We start from the raw sequence: 14,388 nt of genomic DNA, 5'->3' as shown, positions 1-14,388 counted from the left end.
CTAGAAATAACTCTTTGTCTATTGGATATGAAAGTTACTATGAAAAAAGTATTTGGGACTTGCAAACTGTTTTGATAGATGGAATCGCCACTTATATTGAATTTGAGTATGTATTATTTTCCTCATGATACAAATACAGTGCCATAGAGAAGTAATATTATATCTTTTTTAAAAATGTAAAGAGATATGCAAGTATATTATGTGAATGATTTATGGCAGGGTTCTGTTGGCTTTTTTTTCAATTTGAAAAGAAAGAAATGACCATAGCTTAACATCCTTATAAATGGAGATGGCCACAGTGGATGGATTTGAGGGTTACTATAGGACAGGGGTTAAGAGTAAATGCTCTGGGCTGGGCATGGTGTTTCATGTCTGTAATCCTAGCACTTTGGGAGGCTGAAGTGGACAGATTGCTTGAGTCCAGGGGTTCGAGACCAGCCTGGGCAACATCATGAAACTTATCTCTACCAAAAAAAACCAAAAACAAAAACCAAAAACATAAAAATAGCTGGGCATTGTGGCATATGCCTGTAGTCCCAGCTACTCAGGAGGCTGAGGTGGGAGGATCACCTGAGCCCAGGTGGTCCAGGCTACAGTGAGTCATGATCATGCCACTATACTCCAGCCTGGGTGACAAAGTGAGATCCTGTCTCAAAAACAAACAAGCAAGAAAAAATGTATACTCTGGACCTGTATTATCTGAGTTAAATCCCAGTTCTATCATCTAGTATGTGATCCAGAGGAAGTTTTTTTCTTTAAAAAAATCTGTTCTTATATGTTTGAAGATTGAGAATAAATGAACTTTGATAATCCTCATAATATTTAAAATAAAATAGTGTCTCAAAGACAATCTACTGGCAAAGTAGAAATTCTGCTTTTCAGTGGCTTAATTTCATTGTGCCCAGAGACTGATTGTAGTCAGAGGAAAGGTGCTCTTACATTCGAAACATTGGGAGATTTGCACTTAGTTTAAATGCTGTTTCTTGCTGTCACTGAACACATTTGGAAACATGAACTTCAAATTGCTTCTCTTTGAATAACAATGTAGTGACTGGCAGTGATACAAAATAAGTAATTTGATACCAGACCATTGTACCTCCAGGCTCTAGTCCTCAGTTCGTTCACATTTATTGAATGAATGAATCAACCAGGTAATCGATTGACTTAGAAACACTTGCATGGATTATCAAAGGTGTGTTGTTCTATTTATTTTTATTTTTATTTTAAAAAATTAATTTATTTTTGAGACAGAGTTTTACTCTGTTGCCCAGGCTGGAGTGCAGTGGCAAGATCTTGGCTCACTGCAACATCCACCTTGGGTTCAAGAGATGCTCCTGCCTCAGCCTCCCAAGTAGCTGAGATTACAGGCATGTACCACTATGCCTGGCTAACTTTTTGAATTTTAAGTAGAGATGGGGTTTTACTGTGTTAGCCAGGATGGTCTCAAGCTCCTGACCTCATGATCCATCTGCCTTATCCTCCCAAAGTGCTGGGATTACAGGCATGAGTCACCACGCCCATTACAGATGGGTTTTCACTATGTTGCCAGGACTGGACTCACTCAAACTCCTGGGCTTGAGTGATCCTCATGTCTCAGCCTCAGGAACAGCTGTGACTACTGGGCTGTGCCACTGCAGCCAAAGATGTTCTCTCATTTTGAAAGAGTACAAAATAGTGATTTTGCCTTATGGAATATGTGGCAATATTACTGAATGTCTTACCTTCTTAGGAAAGAAAACAAAGTGGTTGAAAACAAAGTTAGAGCTGAAGAGTTAAGTTTCTGGTACCTGGGCTGGAGAGTTTTGCTGATTGATCCTGTCACTTTTTAAATTTTATTTTTATTTCTAAAATTTTATTTTAGGTGTATACTATATCTAGCATTTTTCCCCATGTCATTTTTAAACAATATATGCTACCAAAAAGAACCTTCTAAGCTCCAGGGTCTGGTGCTGGTAGGTGAGATAATTTTAGGTACAAATGAATATTTTTATAGTAATAACTGTATATTTAGTAGGCATTTAAAAAATTTACATAGATTGGCACACTCCAGTTTGGGAGATGGTATAAGACTTCATCTCAAAAAAAAAAAATTCACATAGATTGTATCATATAATTCCAGCCTCTATTTCTATTTCTGATAACAGCTCCCAGACTTTTCTGTGAAGAGTCATTGTTCTGCCATTGGAGTCAGTTTGGGTGGGACTATCAATCAAGGTGCTCCTCTTTGCTGGTCAAGGTGTGTGGCAAATCGATGATGCTTTGTTCCTGGAATCCCAGTTAAGTGACACAGAGTTTTCAGTTTTATCTGCCCTGTGACTGCATGTTGATTCCTGTGACCTCTGTCCCTGGGGCTGTCCCAGCTCCTGTCTCCCCAAATCTTCTTCTCTTGCTGATGTTTCCACTCTAGGAGTTACCCTGCATCCTTCCAGTATACTCTTTTATTTTTAAATTCTGAATCACTAGATCAGGGTTTTCTTGCTGATTATATTTAAATAATTCTGTTTCACTTTGTGTGTCATGGATATTTTTGCTTCAGAAAAAGTAACATCTTTAAAACATAAATTGTTTTAAAGAAAAAAATCATAATTGTACAGATGATACTCAGATGTAGTCAAAATTGTGAGGACTGGCAAATGGCTAATGATTGGGAAACACGATAAAAACTGCCAATAACAATTAGCTTCCTGGGTACATTTAGGCATTAAAATTGGAATTATCTTGAAAAATCATTGAAAATATCAACAAGGATTATATTATTGGGCTGATCTTATTAATGAAAAAACATGGACTTGGAAAAAATAATGTGCTAATTAATCTATTCATGGTCTTCAAGGCCTAAAACAAGTTTGAAAAGGGAATGACATTCTTTCCTTGGTCAATATCAGGTATTTTTATTTAAAAATACTTACTGCCTATATCACAGAATCTCATTTTTCTTTCTCAAATAAGGTATTTTATTTTTTATATTATTTTCCCCAATTAATAAAATACTAAAGGTATAAATCTCTGTCAACCAAATCAAGAATGAGTGATACCAACAATGTGTATGTGTGTGTCTGTGCACAGGAGGCATGCCTCTGAGGCTGGGTATTTCCGGGTGGGAGTGTTCGTGATGTCAGTCCTGTCTCCTCTGTGCACGTCATCATAAATGCCATGAGCTCCTCTGCCTCTGTCCCAACTCCAAGGCACAAGTTAGGAACACCTCTTTTATCCGTCCTCTTACCCAGAGGTTCTTTGAGTTCCAGTTTGGGATAGAGACACTGAAGATTTCTATCCCACCAGATTCCTCTTTGTATCTGATGCTTTTATTTTTATTTCAAAAATATGAATTTAACACTTTGGGATGAAAACTGGGCTCTGTGAAGATGTTGACACCTGAAAATATCTTCAGCAATTACGTTTTCCAAGTAGTCACTCTCAGGGAAATTAGCAATAAGTGCAGGTCATTTACGATTCCCCCCAATAATCTCTTTTAGGGCAGGAAAGCTTCAGGTAGTGGAGATTTCACTTTGAAATGGCATAACAGGCTGGGTGTGGTGGCTCATGCCTGTAATCCTAGCACTTGGGGTGGCTGAGGCAGGAGGACGCTTGAGGCCAAGAGTTTGAGACCAAACTGGCCAACACAGCAAGACCCCTCTCTCTAAATAAAAATGAATAAAAATTATAAAAAGAGAAACAACAAGACCCAGCAATTGACTATGTTTCCAATATGACCTTTATTGAGCAAGTACTGCTGTGACATTTAACATCGATCAACATAAGATTGCAAACTGTGCATGTCAACAAGGTTCTCCCATGAACGAAAGTCCATTTTAAATGCACCAGTGAGGTAAACATAGTTATTCATATATAGCTTTCTTAAGGCTAAGAGAGTTCTCTGTTTCATTTATTGTATTTGGCTCAGTTGGTACTTTGCATAATACATCCCAAGACATCCCCCCCCGAGTGACCCCCTTCCAACAGCTTAGGAAATTGGCCAATTTCCCAGATACATACAATATCATGCATTTGAATCCCCCAAAGACTGAGGAGGGAGCACCCTGAGCTTGCATGCAGTCCCCTCATATTGCACTAAGTAAAATACAATGTCTGGAGCCCCCATGGGAGAACCCGTTCTGTTCTGTTTTGAAGCTGCCAATCACATGCATTTTGAAATTGTCATATGGCTTAACCTTCTGCAATGGACTCAAATCTTAGTCACTCTGGGTGACTTCCTTTACTATGGCGTGTGAAGTGACTTTTTCTACCTTTTTAGTAGACACTAGTTTCTCCTCAAAGGTCTCTTCATGCTCTTCGACCTTTTGAGTGACGGTTACAGATTTAGTGATGTATTTGGTAGCACCATCTCCCCCCTCACTGGTGATTTTTTCTACGGTTTTGGTCACCACTACTTTCTCCTCACTTTTATCACCCCCCTTCTTTTCATCTGCTGGGCTCAAGTCTAGGCCATTGGTGACAACGCCTTTCTCCTCTTCCCTCCCACTGCCCTTTTCCTTGGTCTCCTGCTCCTCCCCCTCTTTTCCTTCTACCTCCCCGTTGACAGCTATGTCTTCCTTCCTGGCTTCCTTGGAACCTTTATCAATCCCTTCCTTCTCGCTCCGTCCCTCTCCTCCCGCTTTCTCCTTTTCCTGCTGCTGTGGCTTCCCCTCTTCTTTAGTCTCCTCTAAGTGTACCTTTACCGATTTGGTGATGGTGACCACCTCCTCCACGGCTTCCTCCTTTACTGGGGACTCAGCTTTCTTCTTCTCTGGCACGTCCTTTGGTTTCTCTTCCTTCTTCTCTACCTTCTCCTCCTTGGGAGCTTCCTTGACTTCCTTTCTTTCTTCCTCTTTCTGTTCACCTTTCCCCACTTCCGCTTTTGATTTTGCCTCTTCCACAGGTGATTTTGGCACAGGAGACTTGGCTTTTTCTGGCTTTTCCACCTTGGCGTCTACCACCAGCTCTTCCTTGGTGGCCACTTCCTCACTCTTTTCCTCCACTTTCTTTTCCTCTTTAGCTTCGGCTTCTTCTCCTTCCCCTTCAGCCTCTGTTTCTCCTTCTTCCTGTTCACCTTCTTCTTTTTCACTGGAGCCTTCCTTCTCGGATCCTCCCTCTTCGGCTTGGTCTGACTTAGCGCCCTCGTCTTCTTCCTCCTCTTCTTCTTCCTGGCCTTCTTCTGCTTCCTTTTCCCCTTCTTCCTCTCCTTTAACTTCAGGCGCAGTAGCTTTCACTGGAGACTTTTTGGCAGCGACTTCCTCTTCTTCAGCTTCTGGTTCCTCTTCCTTTTCTTCTGCTTCTTCCTCCTTCACTTCCTTCATGGAAATGGCCAGTTCCTCTGTAATGGCTGCCAGGGCATCTTCCATTTCTGACTTCTCATCCTCCACTTTGGTTTCTTCTATGATCTCCTCAACAAATTTGTGTTGAACCTTGAGCTTGGGAGCTTCGACCTTGGCTTTCTGAATCTTACTGGATATTGTGACTGAGGGCTGTCGGTGTGTGTACAGTGGCCCAGTGATGCTTCCTGCAAATGTGCTAAATCTGGTCTCTTCACCCTCCAAGAGTTTTCTAAGGAGAAAATTAAAGAACATAAAATATAGTAAAAATTTCATTGGGCCTTCTGAGCTTCCTTACATTCTGGGTATTCCAGTAGCTATCTCTGAATAAATAGAATTACACAAGTAAAATATTCTATCAGTTCAGTATAATATCTGCTATTACTTATTGGCATATTATGTCCTACTCAGTGATAGAGAAGGATTCTCCTGGACTGCCAGACAGTTGTCCCCTGCCATAACTAACCTTGCCCAATAGTCCACTGACCACACCCAGCTACTAAGTCTTGGCCCTGCAGTAGAGATCCATTAGGTGCAACATGAATATGCTTGTTAGTGGCCAAATAAAAAAAAAAAAAGCTCGTTAGTGGCCAAATAAAAAAAACAAAAAGAACCTCCCCCCCCCACAAAAAAAAAAAAAAAAACAAAACAAAACACAAACAAACAGAAACCCCAGACTCCAAAGCCAAACAGCCTTTCTGAGATGAGCGACTTTCTTAAACATTTAGATTTTTAGGATATGTACTATTTTTAAAGCAAATGTAACTTTCATAAACATCTTACTGTTAAGCATATTTCAGAACTTAGCCAGGTGTCAATATGGGTGTATTAAGTTATAAATTGATGATTTTTTTTATCATGAGATGTCTATTTAATATAGTTATTCACCTTTCCCGAAAAGAGAGATAGTTCTGTAAGTGCAATTTATTCTTGTTATATTATAACCACCTTATTGGTAATAGGAAAACTTTAATCAACGATTTTGTCCTTTGAGCTTAGTCAACAGCAAGGTCACATCAGTTAGTAGACCTATAACCTATCTCTCTATGTATAAAAAGATCATACATAACTGTGTCTCTATATCTAGATTTATATACATATGCACATATATGTATCTATAGATCTAGATTAATATACACGATGTATAGACAATACTACAGTCTAGCATAAAATATAATACATATAAATTATCTACATATATAAAATAACTATATCTATATTCTAATATATCAGTCTATATCTATTCTCAGCCAGATGATGGCAATAGCAAGCTATATAACAGAGAAACAGAGAAATAGAATGTCCTGGTGTTTGTCCTTGACATTATAAATTTGAAAAGCTGAAACCACTAGATGAAATATTAAAAACCAGAACTGTGTTCGTGCTTCCAGAATTTGAAAACATTTTTCCATAAAAAGTTTAAGCATATGCATTGAGATTAATCTGTACCTCCTTTGTGTCATACGAAAACCTTTTGTTTCTACGAGTATTCATTCTTTTAAAGCTGCGTAAAAGGAGATAAAACCACACTTGCAATTCCTTAGAATAATTTCTTTTTAAGTAAGCAAGAAAACCAGGCACCCAGTTGATGCCTGCTCTCTGCCTGCTTTAATTCAAGTCGTGAAGGCTCTGCCCGAACAGCCTCTGCACTGCGGTTGGTGTTCCGGCCACGCACTCAGTGAGCACCATACCTGTACGCAGCAATTTCTATATCCAGAGCCATCTTGACGTTGAGGAGGTCCTGGTATTCGCGCAGATGACGAGCCATTTCCCATTTTGTGCCCCGAAGCTCGTTTTCCAGCTGCTGGATGGTGTCCTGAAACAGACACAGAGAGTCTGCCTAGACTCATCCTTGCAAACAGCAACTTCCCTCGCAGACCACTTGCCAACCCTTCCCCCTCGCATGCTCCTAACTCCCTCCACTTCCGCAAACCTCCCGGACAGCGCTCCCAGCCCCCCTCCCCCACCCCCTTTTTCTTTTTAAATCTAAGGGATTCTCAAACGAACAAACAAGATCAATAAGACAATAGGAAACTTCCTGGGCACATCACGCGCGGAGACCAGCGGACTTAGAACACGTCTCAACAGGACACAAACACGCATGGGGAAACTCCATGGCTGACCTGGCCATTCCCACTGAGCCCTTTGGGCTGAAGCCAGTTTTGAGAGCTCTTCCGACCACTGCCGGAAAAGTAGAGAATACACGTGTTTCTGCGTAAGCTATCCTAAAGTTGCTGCTTTATCCACTACCGAATGCATCCCTCCCACTTTAAAAGTGCAAGCGTGCAAAACTAGAACTGGAAAACAAGCATGTTTTTGAGAAAGGTCAGGACTCTTAGGCAGCTGGGGTGGGTGGGTGGGGGCGGAGAGTGGAGGAGAAGGGGGCGAGGACACCGGTTGGCAAGTGGTCTAGGTCTGCGGTGCTCGCTCTAGCGAGCGGCCGCCAGGGAGCGCGGCGGAGAGGGCGCCTGGGCACGCGCCCAAGCGTCGGGGGCGCGCGGCGCTGGCGCTGGCGCAGGCTGGCCGCGCAGCCGCGGTTCCTACCTGGTAGCTGCTGAGGTCGTGGTTGTGGCGCTCCTCGATGTCGCTGAGCTGCCGCTCCAGGGACTCCTTGGTGCCGCGCACCGACTCCAGCTCGATGCTCTTGGACTGCAGCTGGCGCCGGTACTCGGCGATCTCTTCCTTGGCGGAGCGGATGGCCTCCTTGTTCTGCTCGGCCGCCTCAGTGAGCTTGGCGTAGCGGCATTTGAACCACTCTTCGGCCTGGTGCATATTCTGGTCGGAGTGGCACTCGAGCTGGGAGCGGATCTCCTTCAGCGCCGACGAGATGTCTGTCTTCAGGTAGTCTTTGCGCTCCACCGTGATGTGTGAGGCCTGGATCTGGGCCAGAAGGTCGGCCACCTCCTCCTCGTGGTTGCTCCGCAGGAAGGCCACCTCATCCTGCAGCGACTGTACCTTCTTGTCCAGCTCCACCTTGACCAGCGACGCCTCCTCGATGTCTTTGCGCAGCGCGCGGATGGCCGCCTCGGTGTCGTCGCGCAGCCGCGCCTCCTCCTCGAAGCGCTCCTTGAGCCTGTGGATGTCTTCCTCCAGGTGGTCCGAGTCCAGCTGCACCTGAGCCTTCTCGTGGTTCACCATCTCCAGCGTGGCGCGCAGCTCGCGGATCTCCTGGTCATACGCGTCGCCCAGCTGGGCGTGCGAGGCCTGCTTCTGCCGCAGCGCCTGGATCTCCGCCTCGATCTCCTTGTTCTGTTGCTCCAGGTAGTGCACCTTTTCGATGTAGCCGGCGAAGCGGTCGTTGAGCCCCTGCAGCTGCTCCTTCTCGCTGGAGCGGGACAGCTTGTAGTCGCCACCGGGTCCGGAGCCGCCGTTGAGCAGGGACGAGGACTGGCTGAAGTCGAGGCTGCTCTCGGCGGAGCTGAGCATGGCCGAGCTGTAGGCGAGGCGCGGGGCGAGCATGCTGCGTTTGTAGGAGGAGGACACGGTGCTGGGCGAGCCGCGGGACCACGACTGCGAGCGAAAGCCGCTGGACGGTGAGCCGCTGACGCGGCTGAAGCTCGAGCGGGTCTCGGTTACCCGCCGGTAGGCGGAGGGGTTGCCCAGCGAGTCCAACGTGTAGCTCATCTTGGAGGCCTTGGGGCGTGTGGCTGTCACAGCGTTCTGCCGGCCTCGCCGCAGCCCATTTATAGCCGCGGCGCTGGTCCCGGGCCAGGGCCCCGCCCAGTGGAGGCGGCGGCCGAGGAGGCGGGGACTGCGGGCACCGGTCGGGGAGGAGGGGAGGGGGGCGGCGGAGCGGCGGAGCGGTGATTCAGCACCTGCTCCACGTGCGCGTGGCCGCCTCGACCCGGGACCCCGGAATTTGCTGCCTGGGGCGCAGCCACTCCCTCCAGGTCCCTTTTCCGTCCCAGGCCACTTGTCTCCGGTTGTTCGCCTTCTCCCCATTTCTCACCTCCCGATTGCGTTTGGCACCCTTGGTGCGAATATCACCAGCGCCTTTTCTTTGTCTGTCACTGTCCCGCCTTCGTGCAGCACTTCCCCGACACCCTGGGGGTTCCCTCGTTCTTTAACCCTCTGCACTCTTATGCTCAAGGCTTTCTTTTCTTTTGCCATTTCCCCAGTACTTTTTTCTTTACGCATCTTCTGTGCTTAATCCCATCGATTCTTCTTTGGCCCGTCTTCTCCCTCCTACTCTGGTCTTCTTTAGTCCCGTTCGCCCTGCCCTTCTCTCAGCCCCTTCCTCGGGGGAACCTTTTTCTTCCAATCTTTTCCTCACCCCGTCTCCTCCCTCCCCTCCCCCTGCAGTCCCTCTTCTCCCCTCCCCCACCCTCGTCTGTTCTTGCCTCTCTCCCCTTCCCCCACTCCTTGTCTTAAAGCAGCTGGAGATGAGCGCAGAGGAGCTGAGTCTAGAAGAAAAAAGAAAGACTTTGAGGAACGGTCTGCCTGAAGGCTAAAGAGAACAGGCCGGGGTAGTTATTTGTATTAAAAGTGGGATATGGCGTTTTTAACGTTTGGGGAACGACCGCAGCTTCCGCAGGGGCAGAAGGTAAGGCGCTTGTGCTCGCTATGGCGCCGGCAGCACCAAGGACAGCGCCCAGGCCGGCAAGAGGGAGGTGCGGCCACCCTGGGGGCTTGTCACTCAGCCTGGCCGGTCAGGTTGGCAGGGGGCAGGGAGTTCCCTTCCCCCTCTTCTCTCCGAGTAAATACAATTTAAACCTGTAGTGACTCTCTTTGCAGGAGCGAAGCTGGAATCGCATGCTAAGACTTCTCTGCAATGCAGGGCTGGCACAATGAACAGATTGCAGATTTTGAAAACAACCAAAATTCATTAATGTCAGTTAACAGAAATTTATACTTGTAGCCCAGTTTGAGTTTTGTAACATATGATGGACATAGGAAATGAAGAGATACAGGGCCTGAAATGTGAAGGTCAAATACTCCTTGGAAAGGAGAATTTGAAATTTGTTGGGATGAAAAGTCCAGGGAAATACAGTTTTTGATAAGTTTCGACACAGACAATTGCCTTGCCATCTTTCAGTTCGGTATTCTCTATGTGTAATTGCAATGATTGCAAAGGCATCTGAATTAACTTTAAATTGATTTAAAAGTTGCCGAACAGATTCACCACAACCTTGAATAAAACCAGATGTTTCCCCTCCATTTAAAATGTAATATATTTTTCCTTTTAGATTTTAATGATTGATTTGGAATACATTTTCTATATCATTAAACATGTTTATGTAAACAAGGACTCTACACAGACTTCTTGCTGTCTGGAGTACTCCTAACTGTTAAAATGTCCCTTTATTTTGAGTAGTGCTTTGAGGGTAATTCAGTTTTAAAAAGTTCAGAATACTGCAAGACAAAGTAAAGAAGAGATTGCAGAATTAACAGCAGCGCTGGGCCCACAGGTAAAGTGACAGAATGTGAAATGCTTCTTATGGGTGAGAAGAAACTACTGCTTTAAGAAGTAGGGACTCCACACTTAAATAGCTTCTTTTCACAGCATGTTTTCTCAAGTTTCTGTTTTATTAAATGACAGGAACAAATTCATCAGTGAGTAATCAGGAAAGGGGTGGGTTTCTAGAGATTTAATTTTTTATTTTTATCAGCTCTCTTGCCTCATTTATATGAAAACAAATAATATTTTACATAGGAGGTGCTAATTTTGGGAGTTACTTTTGGTTTATTAATATGAAACTGCAGCATCACGGGCCATGTAGGAGAAGGCTGTTCTAGTTTGCTGAGAGATCTTAGGCAAGCAGAGCCCATCCATGTCTTAAGTTGTTGAGACAGACAGATGATGGAATGAGGGGATTGGCTTGTGAATAGTGTAAAAACAGGATTTTCTGGTTTTGTATAGGCAAATAAAGGAAAAGAGAAAGAAAACTCCCTGCCTTCTGTAAAGTACTGCAATGTCAGGGTTGGACTCAGCAGGATGCCATCTAGATAAGGCCAAATGCTAGTTACGCAGTCATTTTGCCTTTGTTGCTTGTTGCTTTCTGCTTTTATTAAAATATATACACATCTTTGGCAATTTCATGGTACACATTCACTGCAAACTCTGCAATGACGGCACATGGTTAACCGGCAGGCTTCCGCTGTTAGTTTTCTTTAGGGCTTTGGGAATGAGATGACTCTGCAGAGAGACATTTACAAGGAAACACATGTCTAACTTCACAATTACCCAGTTTTGCCTTGAATCTAAAGTAGCTCAGAAATTGTTCAGCTTCCAATTGGTTACAGAAGGAGGAAAGTGTTGCGTACAAACAAAATAAGAGCCAGTTACTCAGGCTACATCTAGTGCCTATAACTTAAAATTGTAACTTCAATGTCACATGATGTATTGTTCAATCTGGGCAATTAAAACAGTTGCTTTATTAAGAAAAAACAGTTCCCATGGCTTAAAAAACGATGGATCCAGTTTCACATTTAGCAAAATGTTTTGTTTTATATTAAACCCTTTCACTTTACTCTTCCTAGAGGTGATTTGAAGGTTATACCCATCAGTAAATTTAGTATAACAACTTTTTTTAAAAAAGCTATAACAGATGTTTTCCATTTTTGTCTCATGGTTTTGAAGAACATTTACCACCTTAATAGTTTCCACAGAAAGAAATGCTTTTGCGTTTTTTAAACCCTAGTGACACTAAGGCTATGAAATCTTCTTGAAATATTAAAAAGAGAGGAAACAATCATGGCAATTCACCTGAATTTACCATACTGCATTCACGGAATTAAGTTTGACTACAATAGTTTTGTAATTGATTTCTATATAGAGAAGTTACTCATATGATTTATATATAAGACTTTTAAATGAAATTATCTCTGAATTGTTGTTTCATAAGCTACAGTCTGTTTTGAATCACTTTATAGAGAAATACAAGGCATGCTCCAATCTATGTGTTCCTTCAGTAGGGAAAGTGCAAATGTTAACTTTGTAGCTAAGAGATGGCCACTGTCAGGTTTTTAGGGTGTCATCTAATAATGGGAAAATCTCTTTTGCAAAGGGGGTATATTTATTGGGTCAAAAAATAAAGATAAAAAATAAGGAGTTGGGCATTTTCTCCCATCTTTTCCTATTTCCTTACATTTCTTCTTTTAAAGAATATTTTTGGATATAGAAAAATGCAAGGAAGATGGGATATAGGAACCGGATAGCAAGCAAGATACTCCAGATGGACAACGCCACTGTCAAATTAGTAGGCTGAATCCATCCAAGATGAGATGATCTGTACTTTCTTTTAACCTATTGTGTCTTGAATCAAACCCTTTTGCCTGGGATCTGGTTCTAGAACTCATAATAATTATTTATAACCTGTCCTCTGAGAATTATTTAAGGGGTTTTTGAGGTAGGAAGCTAGTCACTTAGTCTGCCAGAGTAGGAACATAAGGAAAAAACTGTATTACATATTTCTCCTTGAGCCTTGGGATGTCAAACTTTAAAAAAGCAGGTTTAACTTTTGTTTTTGTTGTTGTCAAAAGTTGAAAGCAAAATAAAAATATCCTCAGGGGAGAAAGGCTGTTTCTTGTCAGGGAAATTGGGATGTACATGTATGTCCCTATTGTCTTTAATAAAAACAAATCCATCTGGACCACAGTGTTTCTTTTCTGTCATTAAGCCACTGGAATGGTGTTTGTTTCCCTTGTCAAATATTTTATTCATGTGAGTGTTGCCTTCTATTTTTCCGTGACTGTTATTATGACGTTAACTGAAGTATTTACAAGACTTAAAACATTTTATCTTTATTTTATTCCAAATGTTAAATTAATCAGCTTTGAAATTTTATATATGGAAATTTCATGTGTGGTGGGGAAAAATTTAGCTTTCGCTTTTAACGTAGCTTGCTGATTTTTTTTTTTTTTTTTTTGCTGTGTAATGCTTTCACCTCTTCACTCTGAATCAGTTCTGTGAAAGCCAGAGGAGAAAGATTTAGAATTTTATAAAAGTATTTAATAGAGCCTTGCTGAAAGTGATTTTAAAAATAAAGTTCAGTAGATGCATAATGAAACAGTACTCCTGTACTAATTTTTAGCATGTTTTTAATTGAACCCGTTAGCTTTACCTATAAAGCAGCAATAGATCTTGATGGTTTGCACTTGAATTTTGAAAACCCTGCATTGCACGTAACTGCACCAGTGCATCTATGAAATATTTATAACATATTTTATCCCAAGCTTACCAAGGCCTGACTTAGAAAGAAACATAATTTTTTTATTAGAAACTCTTAATTAAAATGAGCCCTGTAAAACTAGAGCAGATCAGTGATCATTGGAGCAAATTTCTGAAGAGCTAAACCTGATAACATAAAGTCATAAAGAAAACCCACCTAATAATTCCGTCTCGTTGTCCCGGGATTGGGTGATATTTTTTCAGTCTCTGCAATTTTGAAAATCAATATTCTTTAATAACCCTTTAAAAGTGGGCCCACTCTCATAGCTCTCTCGTCACTTAGCTTACCAAGAAGAGCATATATTTTAGAATATTTAACTTTTTTGGTTAAAATTTATATATATGTGTAGTGTAGAAATTTATGAAATGTAGAGAGACAATCATTTAAGTATTTTCTTCTAGTCTTTTTCTCTGTAATTTAAGTATAAATAGGATCTTTCTGTTTATATAATCCCAGGTCCTGTTTTGTAAAGTAATGTATCTGAATAAGTAGTTTGCTATCTTTAGAAAAAAGAGCATGGTCCTGTTTGCCATGAAAGCTGGGCTGTAGCTGGGTATCTAACTTGCATTTTCTCTTAGAGAAAGATTTGTAAAGACCCTTTAGATCAAGAATGGTATAATAATAACAGTGATTATTAATAGCAATAGTAGATCAAGAAAGCCTAATCGGGTTTGATATTAATTTCTGTCTTTCTTTCTGCCTGTCTCTCTCTCTCCTTGGTTATTGAGAGGAATGTCATCATGAAGCTGAGGGCGGTGGTGTGACAGCTGGAGGTGGTAACTTGTAATAACGTATAATGTGGCCTAGTCAGGCCTGAATACTGTGTTCTTCTACACGTAGTGGTATCCTACGTCCCACGCCATCACATCAGACTTTTACATTTGGGCAATGCTTTATATCAAAGA

The 14,388-nt window shown here is 42.5% G+C and overlaps 1 protein-coding gene across 1 annotated transcript; it reads right to left on the bottom strand.

The window, feature by feature from the left end:
• Positions 1-3,697: 3,697 nt before the first annotated feature.
• NEFM (neurofilament medium chain) lies at positions 3,698-9,151 on the bottom strand. Its single transcript, XM_010347745.3, has 3 exons — positions 7,857-9,151; positions 7,004-7,128; positions 3,698-5,544 (listed from the first exon to the last, which is right to left on the bottom strand). Exons 1-3 carry the CDS (start codon positions 8,934-8,936, stop codon positions 4,194-4,196), a joined length of 2,556 nt encoding a protein of 851 aa, XP_010346047.2. The 5' UTR covers positions 8,937-9,151; the 3' UTR covers positions 3,698-4,193.
• Positions 9,152-14,388: the final 5,237 nt, after the last annotated feature.

Source organism: Saimiri boliviensis, chromosome 13, assembly GCF_048565385.1.
Source record: "Saimiri boliviensis isolate mSaiBol1 chromosome 13, mSaiBol1.pri, whole genome shotgun sequence".
Taxonomy (NCBI): Eukaryota; Metazoa; Chordata; class Mammalia; order Primates; family Cebidae; genus Saimiri; species Saimiri boliviensis.
The sequence above is the reverse complement of the archived record's forward strand: the minus strand, read 5'-3'. Positions and strand labels throughout refer to the sequence as shown.

What these genes read in the sequence shown, in the direction of transcription:
- NEFM (XM_010347745.3), bottom strand. Translation starts at nt 8,936, where the DNA reads ATGAGCTACACGTTGGACTCGCTGGGCAACCCCTCCGCCTACCGGCGG. An exon ending in ACGACCTCAGCAGCTACCAG is followed by an intron (nt 7,129 to 7,856) that starts GTAGGAACCGCG and finishes TGTCTGTTTCAG; the next exon opens with GACACCATCCAGCAGCTGGA. An exon ending in ATAGAAATTGCTGCGTACAG is followed by an intron (nt 5,545 to 7,003) that starts GTATGGTGCTCA and finishes TTTTCTCCTTAG; the next exon opens with AAAACTCTTGGAGGGTGAAG.